Here is a 25,502-nt window from a genome sequence, read left to right on the forward strand (position 1 = left end):
TGTTATGCATTGTCATGCCATTCAAGAAGAAGCTTTCTACATATCTGTGAGCAACAATATGGTACAACATGTTTAATTAATGCAGCTTACATCTGAAAGGCCTCGTTTATTCATCAAACTGCCTTAAAATACCCCGCTCATGATCACTTTAGAGGTTGTAAAGCTTTCGTAACTGATTTCTTCTATGGTTAAACACACGATTATTTGTGTGCTGAAGCTTGTATTGAAAATGATGTGTTTTCAGTACTTTGGCCAAGGCCCGTTTCAGTACCAAAACTGAACCGGCTGCATTGAGTCTCCGAAGTCTAACCAACTCATGGGGCCTTTTACACAGATGCAATGCATTGTTCGAGGTGTATGCTGGACCTCGCAAGCATCGATAACATTTCTCTATCAAAATCCCACTCGATACCACTGTGGCTGTAGATACCTAAGAGAAGTGAATTGAATAATATCATCTAGAGTCATTCTGGGCTGCCGAGATTGGTTAACCTCATGGATCCAACCACTGTTGAGATAGTTTTGTCCTTCGTTTCTTCTGCAGCTTGATTGGTCATCTTCGGCGAGGAGAAATAGAGGATAGCCCATTTCCTTCAAAAACAACTAGCCATCTACCTATGGTTATATTCTGAATTTAGTAACACAACTATTGAAAGTTTTTCCCAAGTTATCTTTCATCAACGCAAAAATGACATCCAGTTCTACTATCTATTCTCAGGGGTTCAATTTTAGTGACTTTTTGCAGAAAGGCGTCGATCCACGCACAGGCCAATACACGTGTATGGTTGATCTATACGAAGCACCAATTCAAGCCAGAAATTGTCCTCCGTTCAAGCTGTCCTTATCCTTTCATCCCTTGAATACAAAGGATTTCGGATTAGGACAAGGATGGACATTCAACCTCCCTTCTTATGAACACCGCCAGTCGAACCGAGTAGTCAGCCTCTCTACAGGCGAGTCTTACCGAGTTACCGAAACATCTAGCGCCATCTTCACCACCGACCAAAAGCTCAAAAGCTCGACTTTGAAGAAACTGGATGCCAATACTTACCAGATTACATACAAATCGGGCCAGATCGAGACTTTATCCAATTTCAACAATAGATACAATAAGACTGTTCTCGTTGACTTATATGCATCCACTGGACGTTCCCTATCATTCACTTGGTCTGCGTTTGGTGAGATTGCTCGCCTCGACAAGATTCAGCAGGGCTCAGAAATCCTTCTTGAAGTCAAGTATGGGGAATCTCAAGTGGAGATAACAAAAGCTCCGAATACACCCGAAGCAACTACATTCACTCTCATTCAAAGAAGCAATCAGCTGGTAGAGATCCGTTTTCCTTGGGATGGAGCGTCCTGGAAGTTCAACTATCAGAAGTTTGGCCAAATGGTTCATCTGAACAATGTAACTAGCCCGACTGGCCTCGTGGAGGAGATTACCTACAAAGAACAAGGACATCGATTGCCAACAGGGGCCCCTTACCAGGCAATTCCTTATGCCATATCTCACACTTCACGTCCTGGAAACTCACAGCCTCCAATCACAACCTCCTACACATATTCTGATTACAACTTTCTTGCATATGGTAGTAGCCAAAATTGGAAAGACGGAGAAGACAATCTGTTTCTTACTCGCGATGAATACCAATACACGTCAAATGTTCAAATTCAAGGCGGGATGGTAACGAAGAATACTTACAATAAGTTCCATCTTCTTATCAGTTCTGAACAACAGAAAGGTGTCAAGCAGGTCACTCAGAAGATCACATATCATGCGATCCCATTCGCATCATTTGAAAACCAACCTGCACAATATCAATTGCCCAAAACTGTCGAGACTATCTACAAGGATACAGCTAGTCAGGCAACCCGCACGGAAACTAGCTATCATGTCTTTGACGAGTGGGGAAATCCTACACAAGACATCAGACCAACTGGTATCCGAATCGATCGCAACTACTACCCACCAGCTGGTGATGGAATATATTGCCCACGTGATCCTCATGACTTCCAAAGATATCTGAAACGCGAGACAGTGACACCAGCTAATGCTGCGGGGCCAACTCGTAGTGAGCATTATACATATGCCCAAATGCCCACAGCGACTGGTGCAAAGGCGAGCTACCTTGTTGTTCTCCAACAGAAGCAAAATATGGAAGGAACCCAGCTTCTTACCAAGTTCGATTACACTTATGTGAACAGTGCTGCAGCAAGAGATCACACCCGTCTTCAGAAACAGGTGACGCGGCTCTATGATCAATATCCCACAACACAGAGCTGGACCTACACATACCCCAGTAGCAGCCAATTTGTACAGACGATGGCCACGACGGCTTTCGATAATTCTACAGTAGTGGAGGAGACGGGCTATTCATTGTGGTCAGGGCTTACAGCAACTCATAAGAATCAAACTGGCATTTCCACCCACTTTTACTACGACAGCCTCGGTCGCTCAACCAAGATAGTTCACTCTCAAGGAACATCCTATGAATCCGTTGAGCGCCAGGAGTACATTTCCCTTGGAGTTAACAATGGATCCAGCAGAACAGTGACTGATGCAAAGGGAGTACAAACCCGCTACATCACAGATGGGTTGGAAAGGCTTTGGCGGGCTGAGAAACAGGATGACCAAGTGTTTCGGATGATCCAAGAAAACACCTATAACGCTCAGGATCAACTCATTACAACATCCGACATTGATTGGCTGAGAACAGACAAGATAGAGTCGCCATCTGAGCAAAAGAGCATTAAGTCAATGGAATATGACGATTGGGGCAAGGTCTATAGGGTGTCTGAAAATTCTGGCTTGCGTACATTGACCAACACAGATCCAATCACCAACACAAAAGTTGAAGGTGTTGAAGGCGAGGGTATGACTAAGACCAAGTTGAATCTTTTCGGCGCGCCCACACAGATAGCACTCTATCGCAAGGACAATACCCTCTACAGCAAAATGGACTACACCTATGATGGCCTGAATCGTCTTCTCAAGCAGCAGGATAATCTTGGTCGTGTAACTGAATACAAACCCGATTCCTTTGACCGGGTAGTTGAGACCATCTGGCCTGGTGCTCGCGTGGTCAAGACACAATATGCAAGTCAAACCACTGCCTTATTGCCGACTTCAGTGAAGCTTAATGACCGAAAAGTGGGCGAGCAATCATTCGATGGATTAGGCCGTGTTACGAGGAAAGTCATTGGTACACGAACTACTAGCCAAAGTTATTCAGGAATTTCACCTGATCCAGCACAAATAACCAACGCGAAGGGAGAGCAACACAACTTGACCTACCAGTTAGCTTTGGATGGTGCGCTTACACAGATATCCAGTAGCAATCATACAGATGCCTATAAGTATGACGCTAAAACTGCTGCTCCGTTGCAGTTTAAAGGTGCTTATTCGACTCACGATCTACAATATCTGAATTCTGGGCTACTTTCTCGGGAAACCATATCTATTACTGGAGGCCAGACATTCTCTGCTCTGTATGCTTATTCAATGGCCGGAAAGTTGCAAAAGTATACCGATGCGAACGGGAAATTGCAAGAGACCCGTTATGACGCGTTTGGAAGACCCCAACAGGTAGCACAAGGAAGATTGAAAGTATCATTTGTCTACGATAGCGCTAGTCGTGTAACAGAAAGTCGTGTCCAGGACGAAGAAAAGAATACAAAAATAACTACCAAATTGGCATACGATGACTTTGGTAGAGAAGTCAAACGATCTGTATACAGCGGTGAATCGACATTGATATATCATCTCAGTCAGACATATAATGGAGTTGGTCTTGTAGCTTCGCGCCTCCAGGAGAAAAGCAGTAGTGTGATGCGAAGCGAGAGTTTCGAATATGACGTCCATAACCGTCTTGTCAAGTATCAATGCCAAGGAAGCGAGCCTCCTGCAGATCAACAAGGAAATCTTCTGAAATCACAACAGTTCGTCTTCGATAACTACGATAATATTGTACAGACTTCCACAGTATTTCAAGACGGCAGCTCAAATACTTCTGCTAGCTCTTTCAACACACAAGACCCTACTCAACTCATTCAGGTCACCAACACGCATCCAAATTATCCATCCAAAGCGGTCCTCGAGTATGATTATAATGGATGCTTGACGCGCGATGAGCAAGGTCGAAGACTTCAATATGATAACATGAGCCGATTGACTGATTTGCGAGATGTCAATAACAATGTTCTTGCGCAATATTTGTATGACGCGGCGGGAAACCTAGCGTGCCAGAAAGTGCCCAACCAACCAGACACAAGATTCTTCTATAGGGGGTCGCTTATAGCCGTGCAGAAAGGAGATCGTTTGGTGAGCTATTTGTCGAATGGATCGGAGTATTGGGGGGAAACAGTTTCTCAACTGGGCGGAAGCATCGAAACCCATCTCTGGGCTTCTAATTGTCAACAGTCTATTCTCACCACATTAGATTCTCAGAATCCTAACCAGATTCAAACCCAGCAGTACACGCCGTATGGATGTTCTGGCTCGGAAGCTGGATCTTCCTTTTCTTCTATTAGCTTCAATGGTCAATGGCGAGATCCTGTTACAGGGTGGTACCATCTAGGCAATGGGTATAGAGTTTACAATCCCCAGCTCAGAAGATTCCACACACCTGATCCATGGGCTCCATTCGCATCCGGAGAAATCAATCCTTATGTATACTGTTTAGGAGATCCCATCAATCGAGTAGATCCAAATGGTCATTTGAGTATCTTTGGCATAAATTTTACGTGGAAAGACCTCATCATGGTGGTAGTTGGAATCGCTGTTAGTGTAGGTGTTGGGATTCTAACAGGTGGTGCAAGCTTGGCTATACAGGTTGGTGTTGGTATCGCGGCAGGGGTTGTTTCCGATGTAGCATCTGGTATGCTTGGAAGTGTCGCAAATGGGGAACAGATAACTTGGAGAAGTGTTGGTTTAGATGCTCTTGGTGGGTTGTTAGGTGGAATAGGTGGTGAGATTGGTGGTAATATTCTCAAACAAGGATTCAAATCCACCAAGGCTTTACCAACTGCTCTCAAAAAGATAGTAGGTAGGGCAGGCTCGTACAATGTCACCAAAGAAGTGGCGGAAGGGATTGCCAGTAAAAGCATAACAGCTATAAAGAGCGGGTTGCGAGCTTCTGCGCGAGGGTTAATCCCGGGCCAAGCGACATCACGAGGGTTGGTACCTCTCATCGCCCCTGATTCCCAGGATGAGAACGAGCAATCTCAGGGAGGATCTTCGAAATTGACAGCCAGTAGTGGCAACGATAATTTCTCGACTGCCCCACTAGGACGTTCCGGGCCTGCACAAGTTGGTAGCCATTCTTTCTATCTTGACAGAGGATCTTTCGTAACGAGAGATGTCATACGACCTCTCATGAAGGATGGTGATTATACCGCCATGTCGACATCATTTATGAGCAACTATGGCAATGTGTCCAGTGCTGGGCAATCTGCTGTTGCATCCCTACTTGGGCGTCAAATTAGGTTTACCTATGGCCCACTAACTAATACGCAATCGGAGGAAGATTCTTAGGGTATAATTTTCTCCTCTCTCTTTGGAATGGAATATGATTGAACTCTCATCTTTTTAACTCAGTAATCAAAATGCTTTTATTATTGGACCTGAACTAAAGTCCGAACTAATGGATCCGGATTTGTTATGTGAGCATGCTAACCCTGCAAAGTCTAACTCAGTAATAATCTTGCTTGGAAAAGCCTGTATTCACTGTCTATTATTTTACTAATTGCTCCTTTCCCCAACATTGGTAATTCCAATTTCCCGATGGAAAGGCGGGGAAGAAATTATTACGTACTAATTCGTTGTAAAATCTTCTACACACGGAAAATACCCATTATAAAAATCACATCATCGATCAATAGCCTCATTCAAACTCGTAACAACATCATGCTATTTATTCCATTGCAAGGAGCGTGACCATTATAGAATAGATGTTTGAAGTCCAGTGCGCTCTGAAGTCAAGCCATAGTACGAATAGTGTACCCACAATGCCCCGTAGATAGGCTCGTGAGTCGAGATAGGCCTTTCATGCGGGTCGGTAATTCACGGTCCAGAATTTGATGTCCCTGAAGCAAATAAGGTTTCGGGGGGTGCATGGATCCTCGGAGAACTAAAGCAGGGCGGAGGTTAGTTGGAAATTTGAAATTCTGTAATCTGGGACGCTGACACGCTGAAGCCTGAATGGTATCTTTGACAGTGACAGTTACAGTGGATGGAAGTGGATGGGCAAAAAGTGCGGAGAGAATAGCGCGCAGCACTAGACCCCGCGAGCTCGGAGAGTCCAATATTTACGACCATTTGAGGAATTGTATTGGTTCAAATTTGCGAGGATTGTAATTCTGACTGTTGATGAGTAGGGATGGTCGATGGATATCAGCGGCTTATTACACAACATTTGTGCTGAGAGTTAGATGTGAAAGTACCTACGTGATTTTAGCCCTGACACTTCTCCATGAATCCACATTGTTATCTCAAGAGCGATTTATATTATCTCTAAGATGGATATATCTTTAAACAATTAGATAGGGAAAAAATCTTTATAATAGATCAACATAAATACGAAACTCAATGTGAATACCAAGAAAGATAGATAACTTAGATAAGCATATGTTTTGCTAACCCCCCTTCATCCTCGCTTTGCCCGAGACGAGCCTCAATCTCGTCAATTCTCATGCTCCCAAGTTCACAGATTTAGAACCTTCGTCCACTGCGCCCTCGGTCCGATAGAAGTTAAAACAAAGTTTTATGTATAGGCAAAGAATTCTTCTAGAAGGATGATTAGAGGCAAACTAGTGAGGCCACTACCGTGACTGGTGTCGCAGTTTAAAGATGCCTTGATTCTCGATTGTGTGGTGGTCAAGGATCTAGACCATGTGAGAAGGGACCCCTCAGACTACTCTCTCTTATCTACGACCCCTCGAGCGTGATCCTTACGTTGTATGCGGAGCTGGAAGCCAAGCTGAATAGTGCTAACTTTAACCAATCATACCAAGGAGTCTTAATGTACTATTGTAAAAGAAGCTTAGTTCCCCAAATGCCACGATCTGAATCGGGGCTCACCTCCGAGCACATTATGCCTATCTATCACTAGTTAGTACCGAAATCATCTTGACAAACCAGCCTAGGTCATCCCATTTGAATTTCTCTCGCACATTTGACGACGCAAATTTGCAATGAGATTGCTGTAAGTATAACTCCATATTCCAATCTTATCTGTTATCTACATGTTATCGTCCCAGAAACGTGCCAATACCATTCTATTGGATACTGATCCACGCAGAGCTGGGATCTAATCTTCCTATCCATAGATAAACGCGATGCATAGGGTTTAGTTTCCCTGGCTAAAGTTTGGGAGTCGGGCTTCCCGTGGGACAGGTATCACCATACGATTTGTATGCAAAGTAAGGTAAGCTTTACCACTTCACCACAACCATTAGCTCCCTTCTTCCAGTCAGTTGGGGAAGAAGCGTCGTATCATTTGCAAGGGAGGCAATTATCCCCTAGCCTTGGTTTGATTTGAATTACCCGTATCATTTACGAAGCAAGAGGCGCCGATAGGCAATGCATGTTTACAGACATGCATACGTTAAAGCCAAGATCGCTATTAGTGGCGTACACCAGAGCGGTAGGTGCGACGATAGATACTCAGGGTAGAAAGCTTCGTGTATAAGTACTCGATGTTACGCGATGTAACTTCAGAATTTCTGTATCATTATTTAAAAGTCTTGTCTTTCATTCACTCGGTGCTTGCGATCACAACTTCGTATTTCGATATCATACTCGTTGAGAGTGAATCGAATTCGACTCCCCCTTCACTTCCCTCTCTTATCAGGAGCAATCCAAATTTCGAAAAGGTAGTAAGAATTCCTCTAAGAAATCAAGATGGCTTTCGACGACAAAGAGAAATACACGACTGATGTGTCGCCACCATCACCTGTTGATGGCGACATCGAGGTCGGCCAGTCTGGACAATTGAAGAGACAGTTGAAGGGTAGACACATGCAAATGATTGCAATTGGTGGTTCCATTGGAGCCGGTTTATTCGTTGGTTCAGGTTCTGCTCTTCACTCTGGTGGCCCAGCCTCGTTGGTTATCGATTTTATCATCATCGGTATTATGTTGTTGCTTACTGTTAATGCTTTGGGAGAACTTGCTGGTAAGACTACCCCGTTCCTATCTCATCTCTATTCCTATACTTTTGAAAGTGGCCCAAGCTAACGTTGTGCACTACACAGCTATCTATCCTGTTGAAGGTTCCTTTTATAATTACTCCGTTAGATTTATTGATCCAGGCTGGGGATTCGCAATGGGATGGAACTATGTGCTCAATTGGCTCATCATTCTCCCCTTCGAACTAACAGCTGCCGGTATTACAATTGGATTTTGGACCGACCCAGATAATTCTGGCAACCCGTCAGTGAATGTTGGAGTTTGGATTACTATTTTCCTCGTCATGGTTACCATTATCAACCTCTTCGGAGTCAAAGGATACGGAGAAGTGGAATTTGTTCTCGGTTTGATCAAAGTGATTGCCATTATTGGCTTCATCATTCTCGGTATAATCATCGACTGTGGTGGTGTCCCAACCGATAACCGTGGCTACATTGGTGCCAAATATTGGGACAACCCTGGTGCTTTCCGTAATGGCTTCAAGGGATTTTGTTCCGTCTTTGTGACCGCCTCCTTCGCATTTGGTGGAACCGAACTTGTAGGATTGGCTGCAGCAGAAGCCGACAACCCACGAAAATCGATCCCCAAGGCCACCAAGCAAGTCTTTTGGCGTATCTCCCTCTTCTACGTCATCTCGCTCTTCCTCCTCGGTCTTATCGTCCCATCCGACAACGAGATTCTCTCAAAAGCCTCTGGAGGCCACACAGCCTATTCTCCTTTTGTTCTTGCCTTCCGTTTGGCAGGAATTAAAGTCCTCCCCTCTATCTTCAACGCCGTCATCACCCTCTCTGTTATTTCGGTCGCAAACTCCTGCACTTTTGCCTCTACCCGTACCATTCAAGCTCTCTGTGCCAAAGGTATGGGTCCATCCTGGGGTGCAAAGGTCGATAAGCATGGTCGCCCAATCATTGCCATCATCATCGCTCTCGCTTTCGGTTTCCTCGCCTATGTAAATCTCGCTCCTCAAGGCTCTACTATCTTCACATGGCTCCTTTCTATCTCAGGTCTTTCCAATTTCTTCACCTGGGGCTCTATCTGCTATGCTCACATTCGTTTCCGCAAGGTATGGAACATGAATGGTCGCACAAAGGACGATCTCCCATTCGCAGCCATGTTTGGAGTAATTGGATCATGGATTGGTCTTGGCCTTGTTATCCTATGTCTTATCGCCCAATTCTACGTCGCACTTTTCCCTATTGGTGGAAAACCAGATGTACAAGCTTTCTTTGAAGCTTATCTCGCTGCCCCAATTGTTATCCTCTTCTTCATCGGATATAAAGTGTTTTACAAACAATGGTCTTTTGGTGTAAATCTTGATCAGATCAATGTTGATGAGGGCAGACGTGAAATGGATTTGGTCGCGTTCAGAGAGGAACTTGATGAAGAGAGAAGAGTCAAGGCAGCTTGGCCTTGGTGGAAAAGACAATGGGATTTCTGGATGTAGATCTCTTGCTATGGGAAGGAGTTTGTTGGTTTGATTAAGATATCCAGATGTCATGATACCTATTTGTGTATGGAACACGGTTCGACTTATGAAATGATTTCGAGGTCTGGCAAGTCGATAAAAAGCACTAGCCAAAAATGAATGGAATGAATGGAATGAATCTTAGGAGATTTTTAGTTCTGTGATATATACCCAATAGTATGAAGACTTTTAATTACTTACACCCGTTCACTATTATGTCTTTTGTTCTAGATGCTCAATTCATCACGCATTTGCTCTTCGCAACATTGTAAAACAACAGGATCATTGGATTGTCAATCAATTCTCAAATTCGAGGATATGAACACTTACTGCTGACTACATACATTCCAGCTTGAATCATTACAGAACTATCAAAATTCTGATTTGACTGAACCCAACAACACTAGAAAATCAAGCATCTAACAACAAAAAAATAAGCAATCTCCAATAAACACTTCAGATGATGTGAGACGAAAAATTGATTGAACTCGACTGCTCTACTGATAACCATTCAGCCAGCTTTACCCATTCTTAGCATTCTCGATGTCTACAGCCATGGACGTTTTTGCCGAGCTCGATCACTAATCAGGAGAAATACTCGCTTCGGCACACATTTTGTGATCACTAATACATCACTACGCACGAAAGATCCATCTTCAATCCGAGAACACGGACTTAAGCATCAAGATATATTTCGAGATGTATTACCTCTTTACATAAGTGATATGGGAAAGTGTAGACCCCCCCCCCCAGTCTGGAGCGCTCATGGTAGGAGATCTAATTGCAAATTTAGCTAGCTTGAAGGAAGTCGTCAGTGCGCTCTTATATGATGCCAGGCAGAATAGTATGAATGTCCCGAGGCTGATTGGAAATGAATGAACATATATCGAAGACTTCAAGACGTGATTCAGGATCATGTACATTCTAGTGTTCTATGTTAGCTACGATGTGCACCTAAACATCTGTTAACTCATCACCTGTTTTACTTCAGAGAATCAAGCTCGAGTTACACATCTTCAAATACCACATATCCCCATCCGATGCATAGCCTCTCTCCATTACACCATATCCAAACCCGCATAACATCGATACACAAGCCAGTGATCGCCACACTCAAGCGAGAATATGACAGACCCCGAAAAAACATCTCGAATGTCCAGTTCCTCTGATAATTGCGATGCAGTACCAGATTCGCTACCTGTTGATGCCACCACAGGAAAAGATCTGGAAAGTCAGGAGCAAAGGATAGTAGTACCGCCATTACAGTGGAATGGCCCAGATGATCCAGATAATCCTCTCAATTGGCCCGCGTGGAAGAAGAATTGGCATGTTTTTACTCCAGCTTTGATATCATTCTCTGCGTATGTATTGTTCTTGTTTTGGTCTCTTTTCATGTCTTACTGCACTTTTGTAATAAACAATTGTATTTTGAACATTGGATTTATCTTAAATTTCGAATGTTTTCAGTGCGGGAGACATTCGAAAAGTACTTTGAGATATCCGAAAAAGAAAACACTTTTCTTTGGACTGCAATTAAAATTATCAACTCCCCAACCCCATCACCCACTAACTAACCCATCACCAGAACCCTCGGCTCTTCCCTCATATCCCCTGCCATCCCCTTCCTCTCCCTCGCCTTCCACACCAGCCCGACCGTCTCCCTCCTCCCTCTCTCCACCTACGTCCTAGCCCTCGCCCTAGGCCCCCTCCTCGCAGCCCCTCTCTCCGAATCTCTCGGTCGCAAACCCGTCTACCTACTCTCCGTCCCCCTAGGTTGTATCTTCACTCTCGGCTGCGGTTTTTCCCAAAATATCGCAAGTCTTGCTATCCTGCGTTTCTTCGCCGGTATGGCGTATAGTCCCGCATTGGCGATCGGAGCAGGCAGCATCGCGGATTGTTTTACTGCGGCAAAAAGAGCACGTCCTAGTGCATGGTATGTTATGAGCCCGTTTTTGGGACCGGCTTTGGGGTGAGTGTTTGATTTTGATTTTTTTTCTTGATTCAGAGGGTAAGAGAATGTCATTAATAGATTTGGAATAGACCCGTAATAGGTTCCTTTGTCACCGTCCGCAAATCCTGGCGCTGGACCCAATGGACTTTAATCTTCTTCTCGATCTTTTCTTTCCTCCCTCTCCTCTTTACCTCCGAAACTCTACACTCACGCATCCTTACCCGCCGCGCCAAATCTCTCAATCAACCTCTCCCAGCCTCCCCATTTCCCTCAAAAGCGGCGAAGATAAAGTTCCTCCTAACAGTTACCCTTTTTCGTCCCGTCCATATGCTCTGTACCGAGCCCATCGTCGCCTTCCTAAGTCTCTACGTCGCGTTTAATTTTTCCGTCCTTTTCAGTTTCTTCGCCGCTTTTCCGTATGTGTTCAGGACGGTGTATGGATTTGATACCGAACAGAGTGGATTGGTCTTCTTAGCGATTGGAATTGGATGTTTTCTTGCTATCATCACTGTTCTTCTCTGTGATACGTTTTTATATCAGCCTCTCGTCACAAAATCGCACGAAGAAGGGAAATCAGGGGTTGTAGCCCCAGAATATCGTTTATATCCTGCAATGCTAGGAAGTTTCGGACTGCCGGTTGGGTTGTTTTGGTTTGCATGGAGTGCAAAGGATGATGTTCATTGGATCGTGCCTGTAATTGGAGCCGTGCCCTTTGCATGGGGAAATTTATCGGTATTTATTGGTAAGTTTTAATCAACCTTTCCATGACTAGGCACTAATATGCGAGGATGAAGCATCAGCAAACTATCTAATCGATACCTATCAAGCATTAAATGGAGCATCAGCAATGGCAGCAAATGGACTTTTGAGATATATCTCGGGTGCAGCATTCCCATTATTCACATTACAGATGTATAAAACTCTGGGAATCGCATGGGCAACGAGTTTGTTAGCTTTTATTGTTGTAGCTTTGCTGCCTGTCCCATGGGTATTGTGGATCTGGGGAAGGAGGGTTAGAAGTGGTAGTGCATATGATACTATCAAAGCCTGATCCGGAATATAGCTAATGAAGCGGTGTATCGATAATGGCGCAGTTCGACATTATAAAACACTTTAGGTCTAATCATGCTGGTGGTTGTTGAGTAGTAGATTCGCTGCATTAAAATACGGCATGCGAACTTCACTTGGCATTGAAGAAGTAAAGATTTGTTGTTCGCATATTTGAAGGCTAAACAATAAATGCGCTTGCAACTTGGAAAGAAAAGAAACGATTTTGAGATACAATGATTAATGAAGATGACTAGAAATTGAGTATTAGTTTGGGCCCAGAGGAAAACAATTATGTTGGCAAGGCGTAAAAATCTCAAAGAAAAACCGTATGTAAATCAGGAACAAATGACTTGAATACTGCAAGCTGTTGTTATTATCCCGATCTCTATCATTGTAGTAAGTTAGCCCTCATCCACTCACCACCAACCAAAGCACAAACCCCCCAATTCGAAAACTAAAGAAGAAAAAACAAGCATTTTTCATTTCATATTCCTAGTAAATAACTCCACCCAACCCATCCCAACCATACTTTCGCCCTTGCTTGCCTACATCCCAAATAAGAAAATATCCTCAAGATATTATTCCTCAAAAACCCATTCATCCATCCATGCACCTGTGCATCCATCCATACATTAGAGAAAAAGAGCAATATCGCCATTCACCAAGTATAGTAACATGAACTGATGAGTGTGTGATAAAAGAGAGGGAAATTTAAAGCCAGGACAAGTCAATGCTAACCAAACAAAGTAACCACCCCAAAGTTTGATCTGACACCAGACAAAGACAACACAGAAAGCCGCCCTATAACACGTAATTTAAAAATTACCCTTTTGTTTCTTGTCTCAAGAAGTTTCATATCCTGCCTAGAATTTCCCAAGATGAAATCCTCAACCATCAATGACCATACTATCACCCGTCAAGCCCATGAGACTTTCCATTCCATCTTTGGCACTTTCTATTTCCTTCTTTCCACCATCTGAATAATAGCCACTTGCATTTCCATTACCAGTCAACACACCACCACCTTCTCTTTCCGTACCACATAACCTGTATTCATTAGATCCATCTCCCTTAGGTTCAATAATGGCTTCATCAAGTGCCCATCTCGCCAAAAACTTGTCAACGCCCAATCTGTTCGCTTCTCCTTTTTCCATATGCCTGCCAACATGTTCAGTCCAGTCATCCCAACTACCTGCGCCCTCAAACACGTTTGAGCAATCTGCTTTAGGGCATGCGGATCTTTGAGGTGGTTGTCTTCTAGTTACCAAACACGAGGCTTGCATTTCCTTAACATGAGTTTCCCATTCCACTTGAAGTTTGGAGTCTCCTTTTGCAAGAGCTTTCTTAATTGCAAAGGGTGCATGCATACGTCTGAGGTGTTGAGTAAATAGATCTTTGCGATTGAATTCATTACCTTTGCCTTCGGCAGTGCTTTGGGGACAAGAAGAGCAGCGATAAAATGTCAAGCAAAGATGCTGAGAAGCAATATGTCGTTTCCACTCATTCTTAGAGCCAAAAGTACTTGCGCATCCGGCAAAGGAGAAAGCGCACGGGAATGGTCTTGTGTGTGCAGCAGCAATATGTTTTCTTAAGGAAGAGGAATCTTTAAATGGCGCATGACTGCACATTGAACATCGGGTATCTTGCTTAGGGCCTTGCTTTTGTGACGATCTCCGGGCTTTGGGTCTAGAGGCTGGTGAATTGAACTCTGAATTGTACATTTGATCTTCTGCTCCAGATTCACCCTGGTCTTGAGATGACGCTGATTCTTCTCGACCACTTCTGGGACCCGGAGAATCTTCGGAAGTTATGTGAGAGTGGTTTCGATCATTTGGAGTCAGATTATCGTGACTAAGGTGTCGTACATGACTCAAAGCCTTGAGTTGTTCGGCTGCTTCATGCATCTCTACTGAGGTTTCGACGTCTTCTGTATGCTCAGGAAGATTCGCACTACTAGTATCAGGATATAATACTTGGGGGATTGGTTGAGGAGTAGAATTGATTGGGTCTTGTCTTATAGGTTCTTGTCGAGAGGGTGTTTGATGAGCTACTTCTGGTTGTCTAGTTGACTCTTGTTGAACTGGTTCATGCCTAGTCATTAGTGGTGTGGATGCAGCGGCCTCACGAGCTTCAAGTAGTATTTTACCATCTTCCAATTCCTTGGTAGTTGCGGCTTTGCTCATGGGGGAAATTGCGCCTATCAAATGTTGATAGTCTGTTGTCATGTTGTGAGAATTGATGTAGCCCAAGAACAAACAAATTCCTTCGGCGGCCAAAACGTTCCATACCGCGATTGGCATAGAAACAAGCAGAATGGTAGGTGGCCCATGAAACATTCCTTCGACTGCGATTTTTGATGCTGCCAAAGGAGTGTTGTGAAGCCACTGTTTGAAAGAAGCCATATCTTGACTTGGCTCTCCAACAAAAGTAGTACAAACTAATGCTCTGACTTCTTCGAAAGTTAGGTCGGAATTTGAGTTAGCCTTAATTGGTTCCTCAATGCTTGATCCTGAGGCATTGTTCTCTGGTGAATCTGTTGGCGATGCTATCGAAGTACTTGGCCTTGGGACATGGCTCAGAGGAGATAGTGAAATGCTTTGTAATGATCCAGGGGTCAAGGAGAAAGATACTGGCATTCGCTCGTTGGCCGAAGCTGCCTTTCCTGCTCCATTTGTAAGTCCAGTGTGTGCCAGAAATCCATTGTGCTTTTGTGAAATGATCTCCTCATGGAGTCGTTGCGTACTGAAAGGACGGCCAGTACCAAGTTTGTTAAGAGCTTCCGACAAGTGATAAGTAAATGAACGTGTTCCTGGTTCACGCGTAGCCTGTTCTGGACTATATGCAGCAATACCTTGCTTGATGCCTTGGCTTCCCGCAACAGATGAATCTGTAGTGGCGCAAGAATCAAGTAAAAGTAGAACATCAGGCTGCGCATCTTCGAGTAAATATTTAATACCTTCCCACTTGAATTTTGGAGCATCTTCGTGTGAATTGCTATTGCATATCAGCGATAAGTCACAAGGCTCGATAAGCTTCCAATCTTACCAGGCCCAATATAATTGATGATCCGATCCCACAAACCCATAGCCTGCATAATATACGATTAAAAGATTATTAGGCGCAGTGGATTCAATATGATGTGCAAGTTGCTTCACAAGTTTAATGTTAGGATTTGGGCCACTAGGGATATTCCAGGACTCGGTATGAAAATTAAAGCGTTCTTGGAAAACCTTCTGCAAGAGCAAAAGATCTTGCTCAACACTCAAATCTTCTTCCCATCGCAACAAAAGTACTGTAACACCCTTATATGGAGATCGATTTGCTTGCGCATAGATAAGCATTGCTGCGTCTTGTAAATGACGGGCGAAAGACTCGAAATCGCTTCGCTCATTCGAAGGTGCGGGCTCCTGTAGGTTCGGCATAGCCTTATAATCGTACCTAGCTTGAGGAGACTGAATTGCACGTTAGCAGAATACACCATATTCAATGCGATGAATTGTTTACCTGTTCTTGAGTAGATTGCTCCGGGACTTTGGGTGCGAGACGTCGTTTCTTGCTGGAAGGCTCCATCTCCTTGTCGCACAATGCGATACTAAATGGTGTCGAAGATTTAGAAAATGACGATGGATAAGAAGCAAAGCTCTTTTCGATTATCTCCAGGGCAGGATAATTGATTGAGAGACGTTGAGTAAAGTTTGATGGAGGAAGTTATTGTGTAAGGCTTCGTAGCCTGACGAGGCTCTTTTCGAGGCTGAAGTCTTTAATTTAGCCGAGCACTAGGGAACCTTAGTTGGAGAAGTGGCAAGGTAAGAGCACAGTGTGATGATGCACGTGATATGCAAATAAATATCTTTGTCTCACAAGTATATAATTAACTTATAACTCGGATTAGATTTTGTTTGAATGTGGTTTTTCCTTGTCAATTTTCAGACAGTCTGGAACAGTACTGGAAAGTAGGTAATTAGAAGTTATGAGCATCACCTATCTTTCTTTGCTAGTACTTGAGATCATGTTCCTCTACAGTTGATTTTGAGGGGGTTGGGTAGCTTGGATTGTGAATGCATTTTCACCCTATCAATTAAAACATCTGGCAACCAATCATTTATGTCAAGATTACTGGGAATTTTCGATCGATGTCAGAAAGGAAACGAAGATGTATTATTATTCTGCTAACTGCCTATCAAATTCCAATAACCTCTTCGTAATGCCAGTTTGTTCAAGAGTAGTATTTTTACATTCATTGGTAATTTGTTCTCCGCCATTTCCAAGACCAAGATGTCATTGTTGTACTAAATATTGTAAATGTTCAGGATAGTAGAATGGTTTTGTTCACTGATCAAGTAGAAGCATCTAGAGTTTAGTTGGATAAAGACTCCGAAGCTTCAGTGTACTGTACTGACACTTCTGCTATGGCGAACCATAACGCTCAAAATCGAGAAGAAAGGAATGCATCTCTTCATGTACTGACATATCACGGCCTTCTTGCCTAACCCATGCGGCAAACTTTAAAGTCGCTCAAAAAACCTGACATCCGAAACTCTCCACTCCACTGCTATTCTCGAAAATTCTGATATACATTATCTAGAATGGTAGTCATGCTTTTTAATGGCCCAAGCCGGAAGCGCCTCACTCGGGCTGAAGTCCTCATCATAGTAACCACATTTCTTCACAGTAGGAATAAGTATGTTTTCGAGCTGATGAGCAGCGCCTCTTTGAATGACGCTCCAAGCAGTCATTTTCCTAACGACGTTTCTAAGGTAAGGCGAGTATGATGTACCGACATCTAAGTCGGATCTACGGCTTCTTCGGGACGATAACCATAGATCAATTGCATCGCGAGTTTTTGGATATGATTCGTATTTGAAATGTGAGAGTGCTCCGAGCCACGTTTGCCCATGCACAATCGCATTTGTAGGTTTGCAGAGATTGTATATACAAACCCCGAGTGAATAGAGATCGCTCTCGTGGGTATGATATTGGTTGGGAGGAAAGTTACTAGAATGCCAATTGTTTGTTGCAGGAGGGTCCCATAGGAGTTCGGGTGCCCAGTAGTGTCTTGTTCCGCAAGCTCCAGTTCCCTGCTTATAATTATCTATGGCCAAACCAAAGTCACTTATGGCCAGAAAGGGATACTTTGTAGCTCCATTCGTCGCCCTCGACCGTATGAGAATATTATCAGGCTTCATATCGCGGTGTAAGATTGGTTTCCAGCCCTTTTCAGGCCCAGTTCCTGTGTGATTTTCATTGGTTATGAATGACTTTCCGCCCCAGAGATAGGAAAGAGCATCACAAAGTCCAACAATAGCGTGCCAAACAAAGCGTTCAGGTACATCAACTGCATCTTTTGTACCCAGACATTGAGCATGACATTTAATAAGGTCATCCAAGGATCCTAAGTCGCAGAATTCAAGGAACAAGGATGCGCTAGCTGGATGTATGTCATTTGGTTCTATAAAACCATTGATATATCCTGCGAGACCGCCATGCATCACCCTATGAGTAATCCCAATCTCGACTACACCCATGCCAGGCCTTCCGTCTCTCAGGGGTTGTAAGTCATCTTTCTTGAATCTCTTCTCGACAAAAAGTTTATTCGTACCCTTTAGTCGAACAACATGAACTCCACCGTTCATTCCACCTATGGCACCATTCCCGGGGTCGAGTGTTTTGACGATTGTATACAGATGTCGTATGTTCTTGTTCCCAATAGCTTGGTGCCGTGATACTTGGACAGTTCCCGTGGTATTTACCGTCAAAGTTGCAGATTCTCGAACTAGCCTAGAGACACCGAGAAGGCTTGAGTTCATGACTTCTTCCTTGAAACGCGGATTCTCGTGTGATTTTTCCCTAGTCTGCGTGTTGTAATAATACTCACGAGGATTTGGGACGGACCTATCAACCTTGAGTTGCCAAGGCTTCGGAATTGCACCTTTCATAGGATGATCGTAAGTCAAATAACCGTTAGGACCACGGAAGAAAACTCGATCATTATTATCAAATTGACCAACCCAACCTGTAGGCAGGTCCGTCATTTCTGGGAGAAGTGGGTTTACCATTTTGCGGGGTCGCTTTAGACTAGAAAGAAGATGAGACACTGAATAGTCGTGTTCGTGAACACAAAAGTTGGTGTACTTCCCGATTAATTTTAGGACTTGAAACCGATCGGAAGTGGAATGAAGTTAATATACTAAAGACTTGTGCATGGGTTGCAAAATTATCTTGCGATGATTTGTGTGTGTGAATCACCCATTCAAAATGCTAGGGCTTGAAATGTGAATCGAACTTGGCTCTAGTCATCAATATGAAGCTAGAATTAATTGTGAAATCACAAAGTCTAGAACCCTCTTAATCTTTTCATTAATACTTTGTGAACAAGAGATGTCGACCAAGGATAACAAATACAGTTTTGAGCTTTGCAAACGCAGAGGCATTAAGGATGGGCCGCATCCAATTGTTACTGACTTCAAGCTGTTGAAGGCCATGGCAGCTAAAAAGAATATCGCAGCACAAAGTAAAGAAACAAGGCAAAAAACTCGAGGAAGTCCTTTGAAACGTCTAAGTGAAGAGGATATTCAGCAACACGCCGTACCTCATCAAGTATATACCTACGAACAGTTATTACAGAAGCATCAAAGCTTCTTCCAAACTGGGCCACTAATGAGGTGCTTAGATGACGATAAGAACATTGACGAAAGACTAGTAAGAACAATCATTCTCGATTTCACCATGAAGAGTAGCTCTGTGGGACTGACCCGACTGACATCTGTTCATGATCTAGGCAAACGAACTTCTTATGAGATTGCGGGAAGAAGTGCTAAGAAGACCACCAAGTAAACGTCCCCGACCTGGTATACAAATGGTTTTTGATGATTATCGCAAAGAACTTCAAATCAGAGCATTTTGGGATAACGTTAGACTGCAGCTTCAAACTAATGAAGAGGACGACAATGTTAATGAGAGCAAATCAAAGGCTCTTTCTGAAGATCCCATGAACAAAGAATTGGTGGATCATGTGAAATCAAAAGCCAGAGGACTTCGTTCTTTGAAATTGGTAACGAAGATATATGGACGTCGCGATGATGCGAGATTTAGCACATGGCAAGGAGTAACAGGAAGTGTTCATGGCCTTTGCTCGAATAAATTAGCGGCACGACCCCAGAAATTTTAGCTTCAAAGGGTCTCGGCAAGTTCCGACACCCTCGACCAATTCAACACGTATTGTTCGAGCGCACCGCATATATCCTTCAACATTGAATCTTCAAACCACAATCACACAATATGGATCCATTCTCAGCAGAGGGCGAGCTTCTCAACTTGCACAATTATTTTCACCAAGGCCAATTTCAAGAAGCCATTGATTTCGACACCAGTGCCCTTTCTCCAGAGAATGCACTCCCGGCGCGGGTTATATCACTAAGAGCTCAAATTGCACTCGGGCAAGCTGAAGATGTTCTCGCAGACGTGCAAGGAGAAGATGCCGTTGAGTTGAAGGCTGTCGGAGCTCTAGCCGTTTTCGTGAGCGAAGATGAAGATAGGGGCGTCCAGATGATCTCGAAATTGGCCGAGGATTCGAGCGACAATGCGACAGTGCAGGTATTGGGTGGAACAGTTCTACAAGCTGCGGGAAAGAGCGAGGAAGCTTTACAATTGTTGGCGCTGCACCAGGGTAACCGTAAGTATCATACACTTGGGGGTTAGTTAATGGTTGCGGAGCGGGGCTAATCATGGGAATCAGTTGAGGCGGTCGCTCTCATTGTTCAAATTCATCTGGAACAAAACCGTACCGATTTAGCTATCAAAGAAGTTCAACAAGCTAGGAGATGGGCTCAAGATAGTCTGTTGGTTAACTTGGCAGAGTCCTGGGTGGGACTTAGAGTTGTAGGTTTTCTCGAGTCCAATATACAAGCTATCTTTGACTAACATCACCCAAGGGCGGAGAGAAATACCAACAAGCATTCTATGTTTTTGAAGAACTCGCACAAGCTCCATCAACATCCTCAACACAAAGTCTTGTCGCACAAGCAATCGCGGAAATACATCTAGGAAGATTGGAGGAAGCAGAAGCAGCATTAGAACAAGCTTCCAGCAAGGACCCAGAGAATGCAGAAGTCCTTGCAAACAAAGTCGTTTTGAACACAATCTCAGGAAAGGATTCCAGCGATTTGTTAAGGTATGTGTATTCTCATTATAAGCGCTGCTTTCATTCCGAAACAATCATAAAGGTTGAACATTGGATTTTGCCATACTTTTCTTGAGGGCTGTACCTCAGAATCATTGAAACAACAACTCAAGGTTCAGCTCATGTTTGAACCACATAGCAATGTCACTGTTGCTAACATTTGTCGTTTAGTTCGTTAGGAAGTACATCACCAGAACACGCATTCTTGAAGGACTTGGAGGAGAAGAGCTCCCTATTCGACAAGGCTGCTACAAAATACTCTCCCAAGGTCGCAGCCGCATAATAGACCTTGGTTTAGTAGTAGACACGAAAATCTTTTAGGGCGTTAGGGAAATTTATGTCGTTGTTTAGCGAGGTATAGAAGAATGGTCTCTTGTTTATTGAACGCTGAGATGGTTTATGCGAGAGGGCATAACAGCTCCATCTGTGATCAAGTACCCAAATGGCAGCTTTCCTAGGCTGCTAGTAGTGGGCAGAAGCATTGGAAAAGATGATTGAAACATTGCAACCAGACAAAAAGAGGGAAATGCGAAGAATATCAATAATCTCCCAAGATGATCAAAATTAATTGCATTGAACTGCACTGTAGATCGGATCGCTAGGCGTATGTGACTTTAATGTACAATCTATTTTGGTTATCACGTGTTGAATCTATCACGAGCTTGTTCATCAAACAGATGGATGCAATCTAATCAACTAATCAAATGATCTAGATCTTCGAAAGAAAACTAACATACTTCTGTTCTATTCTGTTCCAACGTTATCTGAGAGGAGAAGAAGAAAAAAGGAAAAAAAAAGGAAATCACGTAAAAAGATCTACTTACTTGGTAAACAAATCTCACGATACCCTCATTTTTCATCAACAATTTCTCTCTTGTCTTTTTTATCAGTTCTGTTCAGGTTTTATTTACGTAATCAATCATGTTTTTGCGATGTCGTACACAGTACGGAAAGAAGACTTGATATCTATCTATCTATCTGCATGCATTGTGACATCATTTCGTGCTGGAATTCAGTCGAATTGTTTACCCCGTCTTCTTTTCCCATTACATTCCTGCCTGGTACCTACCTAGTACCTAGTTCCTGGAGTCGACTGACTGACTGCAGTCAGAAAAAAGGAGGAGAGGCACATGCACTTTTGATCACTAAGAGATGCAATTGAATCATTCGTGTTACTGTTCCTGTTCCTCGAGTAGAGTGGTGAGATATATATGCAACATGACGCTGGAGATACATATGTTTTTGTGCTGTGGTGGAATATATCTCGGGTCCCGTTTGGATCTGATTGACTAATTAACTAATCGGCTAACCAATGATTGGAAAACGTGCATGCAGTATTCGAGGACGGAGTATGTGGCTTAAATCCCCGCGTTAGCATCGCTGAGTATTGGGCAGTTTGCTTGTTTTGTTTTGTTTTGTCTTGTCTCAGCAGGAAGCAGATGAGAAGGAAGCGTGGGAAGTATGCAAGCGCTTGGATCGTGGCTTGATATTCTCCGTGTGTGTGCGATGTAGGTGTCTAGTTGATAAGCCTGGTTATTAGATGTTTCAATCCTTGCATATGTATGTGTGTGTGTATTTTACAGAGGATGTATATGTATGTTCATCTTTTTCTTTTCTGACTCAGGAAGTCAGTTCAAGTCAGTGTGTGGAATCGATCTCATGAAACCATTTCTAACACGGTTTGGGACTTCCTTTTTTGTAATGTATTTTATATGTATTGTATTCTTGTACATATGTGAGATTCGAGTGCATGTACATCGTGAATTTACATATCTGTCCCGGACCGTTGATTCGGTTGGTTGGTTGGTTAGCTGATTGGTCTGTTACAGGGGTAGCGAATCTAGATGTATGATGTCATTAGGTATGTGTGTGTATGTACTCTGCGTTTTCCTCACCTCACTGCACCATGCTAGTCACGGATGAAATGATGAATCAAATTTAATTGGCATTGTGAAATTTTCACCTGAATCAAAATCATCAAATCACAATGGGTGTCCAATCACAAGAGAGAATCACAAACATATTTTTTTTTCTCTCACATGGCAACTTGACTCTAGATTCTTCGTATCTTCAAGAACATTCTGTTCGTTCCTTCTTTTAGTGCTTATCCCCACCAATCACTTTTTCCACGCACTGCCCCTCTCTTCAATTGCCCCACTACGCTTCCAGATACCAAGATCGAATTTGTACTCGAGACATCGATATCTAGTTTTTTGGACCATTGGTGGACCTGAATGTCGAGAGTATCGATGTTTGATTGGCAGGCAACTTTTCCAAGAGACAGCTAGAACTAACTCATGACAAGAGTATTATCGTGAGAATTTGGTACACGAGTTTAACACCTTTGTTGAGATGCATTTGCATTTGCATCATGTATTATGGAGTCATTGTTTAGGATGGATGGGAATGAGGATGGAGATGGAGATTATGGAGATGGAGAAGTGATGATGACCACGAAGTATATGGAAGAAAAGTAAAGGAATAGTTTCACATCAATGAATATAAAATCCGGAACCGCCCTCGACTTCAATTTCTCTTTTGGTATACAGTATTCATTAATTCATACATTCAGGCAATCCACAAACACCAACACCAACAAGATCAAACAATCCAAAACCTCTCAACGGCGTCTAAATATTCCAACTCCAGCTCTCAATAAAGGCCCATATATATATCAACTTTCATCCCGCTCTCCGCCTTTCCTCCAACTTCGAACCCATTTATATTATCCCTCCTTGTTTGCATCACTACGACTCGTACCGTTCATCGAGATACCATACATATCTTATCAATCAAACCAAACGTTCTCGCCCTTTTCGTTTCCACCTAGCTCAAACTTGGCTCACTAGCGTTGTCCCCCCTGATACTTACATATTTATTTATTGACCTCTTCATCCTTTTTTTTTTCATAATGCCTTCTGCAACTACACCACCAACTCTCAGTACCAATTTGGCAGTTAAGAAAACAAGTTACGCTCGCACACAAGATCCAGATATGTTGAACTGCAAGAGAAAGATTATTTGCTTTTCGGGTATGTATTTCCTTTTTTCTCTATTCATATACTCTATCCAGACGAGAAAGTGGTATACCCAAAGAATATACTTTTCAATTGATTTTATATCAAATCATACAACCAATAGTTCGAATTCCAAATCAAATGAATATATTCAGAGGCTTTGATTTATTTGGGTGCACTGCTTTTTGGTCTATATGAAGATATATTTAGATAAGAAACTAACATCTCCACTCCAGATTTCGATGGCACAATCTTCATGCAAGATACCGGGCACGTCCTTTTTGATTCATACGGATGCGGAGAAGAACGTCGTCAGATCCTCGATGAACAAATCAAAACCGGTGAACGTTCTTTCCGTGATGTTTCAGAAGAGATGTGGGGATCTCTCCGCGTTCCATTCGAAGATGGTTTTGCAATAATGGAGAAAACTCTCGAGATTGATCCTGATTTCCAAAAATTCCATCGCTTCTGTATTGATAACAACATTCCTTTCAATGTTATCAGTGCGGGGTTGAAGCCTGTGTTGAGAAAAGTATTGGATAAGTTCTTGGGAGAAGAAGAAAGTAACAGGATTCAAATCGTTGCAAATGAGGCAGAGATTAGCGAGGATGGAAGTCAGTGGAAGCCAGTTTGGAGACATGACACTGAGTTGGGTCACGATAAAGCATTGTCCATCACTGAAGCAAGAGAACTTGCTAAATTGGAATGTGAGGATGGAACTATCCCATTGATTGTATTCATTGGTGATGGAGTTTCTGATTTACCTGCTGCGAGACAAGCAGATGTTTTATTTGCAAGAAGAGGATTGAGATTGGAGGAGTACTGTGTGGAACACAAGATTCCTTATATTCCATTTGACACTTTCGCCGATATTCAAAAGGAAGTCGAGAAGATTGCTGAGGAGGATCAATTGAAGACTGGTGGTGCAGGCAAGCCAGCTAGATTCAACCCAAGAGCCAACTTGTGGAGAAGAGTTTCCAGTCAGAATGCTGTAAGTTACTATAATTCCTGGTCAATACTTCTTAATACTAACATTACATTCAAGGTTCCTTCATATGTTGCTGCTACTCCAACAAAAGAAGAGAAGATGTTCTTATGGCCAGAATCTTTCTCTGAGCTTAAAGAGAACATACCAGCTTCAATCACTGAGGAGGTTGGTGCTTAAGATTGAAGATGGAGAATCGTTATCAGCTTCTATCTGCTATATCTTTATTCATTGCATTTTTATTTCATTTTATAAGTTGCATGGCGTTGAGGTATAGGAATCAAATAGTCAGCCGGTCGGGGTATCATTTTTGGTGGGATAATAAGTAGTTCAAAAGAACTATTGGTTCGGGATATTATTGCGAATAGATATATAGATTACTTGCAATGAATATTTTTATATGAACAAGTTTTTCATCTTTTGATGTTTTGAATTTATCGGTATGAGATGATGGTGGTACCTCAATCTTACCAATGAGGGTCTGCAAGGACATTTTTACGTCGTTCTTGATGTAACTTCCACATAGCCCTCAATCAAATCCCGCGCAGCAACCTTCCCACACTCCTCCAAAACCCTCAACTGTCTCACAACTTCACTCAACTCCCCCAGAGTCTCCCGATTCCCCCTCACAAACCCCAAACTCACATACGGAATCCCCCCCACCTCCTCA

The 25,502-nt window shown here is 43.0% G+C and overlaps 8 protein-coding genes across 9 annotated transcripts; 6 read left to right on the forward strand and 2 right to left on the reverse strand.

Moving 5' to 3' along the window:
• Positions 1-461: 461 nt before the first annotated feature.
• On the forward strand, positions 462-5,627 carry BCIN_14g04460 (hypothetical protein). Its single transcript, XM_024697245.1, has one exon. The coding sequence runs from the start codon at positions 689-691 to the stop codon at positions 5,528-5,530; it is 4,842 nt and encodes a 1,613-aa protein (XP_024553060.1). The 5' UTR covers positions 462-688; the 3' UTR covers positions 5,531-5,627.
• A 2,094-nt stretch (positions 5,628-7,721) lies between these two features.
• Positions 7,722-9,852, forward strand: BCIN_14g04470 (hypothetical protein). Its single transcript, XM_024697246.1, has 2 exons — positions 7,722-8,171; positions 8,251-9,852. Exons 1-2 carry the CDS (start codon positions 7,898-7,900, stop codon positions 9,627-9,629), a joined length of 1,653 nt encoding a protein of 550 aa, XP_024553061.1. The 5' UTR covers positions 7,722-7,897; the 3' UTR covers positions 9,630-9,852.
• A 554-nt stretch (positions 9,853-10,406) lies between these two features.
• BCIN_14g04480 (hypothetical protein) lies at positions 10,407-12,918 on the forward strand. The gene is made up of 4 exons (XM_024697247.1): positions 10,407-11,011; positions 11,236-11,619; positions 11,691-12,343; positions 12,396-12,918. Exons 1-4 carry the CDS (start codon positions 10,776-10,778, stop codon positions 12,650-12,652), a joined length of 1,530 nt encoding a protein of 509 aa, XP_024553062.1. The 5' UTR covers positions 10,407-10,775; the 3' UTR covers positions 12,653-12,918.
• An 84-nt stretch (positions 12,919-13,002) lies between these two features.
• Positions 13,003-16,393, reverse strand: BCIN_14g04490 (hypothetical protein). Its single transcript, XM_001546502.2, has 3 exons — positions 16,156-16,393; positions 15,697-16,103; positions 13,003-15,645 (listed from the first exon to the last, which is right to left on the reverse strand). Exons 1-3 carry the CDS (start codon positions 16,219-16,221, stop codon positions 13,539-13,541), a joined length of 2,580 nt encoding a protein of 859 aa, XP_001546552.1. The 5' UTR covers positions 16,222-16,393; the 3' UTR covers positions 13,003-13,538.
• Positions 16,394-16,785: 392 nt separating this feature from the next.
• BCIN_14g04500 (hypothetical protein) lies at positions 16,786-18,916 on the reverse strand. Its single transcript, XM_001546503.2, has one exon. It carries the CDS (start codon positions 18,705-18,707, stop codon positions 17,229-17,231), a length of 1,479 nt encoding a protein of 492 aa, XP_001546553.2. The 5' UTR covers positions 18,708-18,916; the 3' UTR covers positions 16,786-17,228.
• A 72-nt stretch (positions 18,917-18,988) lies between these two features.
• BCIN_14g04510 (hypothetical protein) lies at positions 18,989-19,882 on the forward strand. The gene is made up of 2 exons (XM_024697248.1): positions 18,989-19,350; positions 19,430-19,882. Exons 1-2 carry the CDS (start codon positions 19,030-19,032, stop codon positions 19,817-19,819), a joined length of 711 nt encoding a protein of 236 aa, XP_024553063.1. The 5' UTR covers positions 18,989-19,029; the 3' UTR covers positions 19,820-19,882.
• On the forward strand, positions 19,853-21,413 carry BCIN_14g04520 (hypothetical protein). Its single transcript, XM_001546505.2, has 4 exons — positions 19,853-20,323; positions 20,387-20,529; positions 20,583-20,821; positions 21,002-21,413. Exons 1-4 carry the CDS (start codon positions 19,930-19,932, stop codon positions 21,111-21,113), a joined length of 888 nt encoding a protein of 295 aa, XP_001546555.2. The 5' UTR covers positions 19,853-19,929; the 3' UTR covers positions 21,114-21,413.
• A 1,694-nt stretch (positions 21,414-23,107) lies between these two features.
• Positions 23,108-25,239, forward strand: BCIN_14g04530 (hypothetical protein). Of its 2 annotated transcripts, XM_024697250.1 has the most exons (4): positions 23,108-23,303; positions 23,403-23,862; positions 24,084-24,838; positions 24,893-25,239. In XM_024697250.1, the coding sequence occupies exons 2-4, from the start codon at positions 23,742-23,744 to the stop codon at positions 25,010-25,012; spliced, it is 996 nt and encodes a 331-aa protein (XP_024553064.1). In that variant the 5' UTR covers positions 23,108-23,303; positions 23,403-23,741; the 3' UTR covers positions 25,013-25,239. The 2 variants fall into 2 exon arrangements, with proteins under 2 accessions (XP_024553064.1, XP_024553065.1); XM_024697249.1 differs by having other exon boundaries at positions 23,108-23,862.
• Positions 25,240-25,502: the final 263 nt, after the last annotated feature.

This window comes from Botrytis cinerea, chromosome 14 (genome assembly GCF_000143535.2).
Source record: "Botrytis cinerea B05.10 chromosome 14, complete sequence".
Taxonomy (NCBI): Eukaryota; Fungi; Ascomycota; class Leotiomycetes; order Helotiales; family Sclerotiniaceae; genus Botrytis; species Botrytis cinerea.

Bases quoted from the DNA above. Each gene is read 5' to 3' on its own strand.
- BCIN_14g04520 (XM_001546505.2), top strand. From the start codon at position 19,930: ATGGATCCATTCTCAGCAGAGGGCGAGCTTCTCAACTTGCACAATTAT. The intron at 20,324-20,386 runs GTAAGTATCATA...CATGGGAATCAG, and splicing joins GGCGCTGCACCAGGGTAACC to TTGAGGCGGTCGCTCTCATT. The intron at 20,530-20,582 runs GTAGGTTTTCTC...ACATCACCCAAG, and splicing joins CCTGGGTGGGACTTAGAGTT to GGCGGAGAGAAATACCAACA.
- BCIN_14g04460 (XM_024697245.1), top strand. From the start codon at position 689: ATGACATCCAGTTCTACTATCTATTCTCAGGGGTTCAATTTTAGTGAC.
- BCIN_14g04510 (XM_024697248.1), top strand. From the start codon at position 19,030: ATGTCGACCAAGGATAACAAATACAGTTTTGAGCTTTGCAAACGCAGA. The intron at 19,351-19,429 runs GTAAGAACAATC...TTCATGATCTAG, and splicing joins AGAACATTGACGAAAGACTA to GCAAACGAACTTCTTATGAG.
- BCIN_14g04470 (XM_024697246.1), top strand. From the start codon at position 7,898: ATGGCTTTCGACGACAAAGAGAAATACACGACTGATGTGTCGCCACCA. The intron at 8,172-8,250 runs GTAAGACTACCC...TGCACTACACAG, and splicing joins TGCTTTGGGAGAACTTGCTG to CTATCTATCCTGTTGAAGGT.
- BCIN_14g04500 (XM_001546503.2), bottom strand. From the start codon at position 18,707: ATGGTAAACCCACTTCTCCCAGAAATGACGGACCTGCCTACAGGTTGG.
- BCIN_14g04480 (XM_024697247.1), top strand. From the start codon at position 10,776: ATGACAGACCCCGAAAAAACATCTCGAATGTCCAGTTCCTCTGATAAT. The intron at 11,012-11,235 runs GTATGTATTGTT...ACCCATCACCAG, and splicing joins GCTTTGATATCATTCTCTGC to AACCCTCGGCTCTTCCCTCA. The intron at 12,344-12,395 runs GTAAGTTTTAAT...GCGAGGATGAAG, and splicing joins AAATTTATCGGTATTTATTG to CATCAGCAAACTATCTAATC.
- BCIN_14g04530 (XM_024697249.1), top strand. From the start codon at position 23,742: ATGCCTTCTGCAACTACACCACCAACTCTCAGTACCAATTTGGCAGTT. The intron at 23,863-24,083 runs GTATGTATTTCC...TCTCCACTCCAG, and splicing joins AAAGATTATTTGCTTTTCGG to ATTTCGATGGCACAATCTTC. The intron at 24,839-24,892 runs GTAAGTTACTAT...ATTACATTCAAG, and splicing joins GAGTTTCCAGTCAGAATGCT to GTTCCTTCATATGTTGCTGC.
- BCIN_14g04490 (XM_001546502.2), bottom strand. From the start codon at position 16,221: ATGGAGCCTTCCAGCAAGAAACGACGTCTCGCACCCAAAGTCCCGGAG. The intron at 16,104-16,155 runs GTAAACAATTCA...CGTGCAATTCAG, and splicing joins AGCAATCTACTCAAGAACAG to TCTCCTCAAGCTAGGTACGA. The intron at 15,646-15,696 runs GTAAGATTGGAA...GATATGCAATAG, and splicing joins CATCAATTATATTGGGCCTG to CAATTCACACGAAGATGCTC.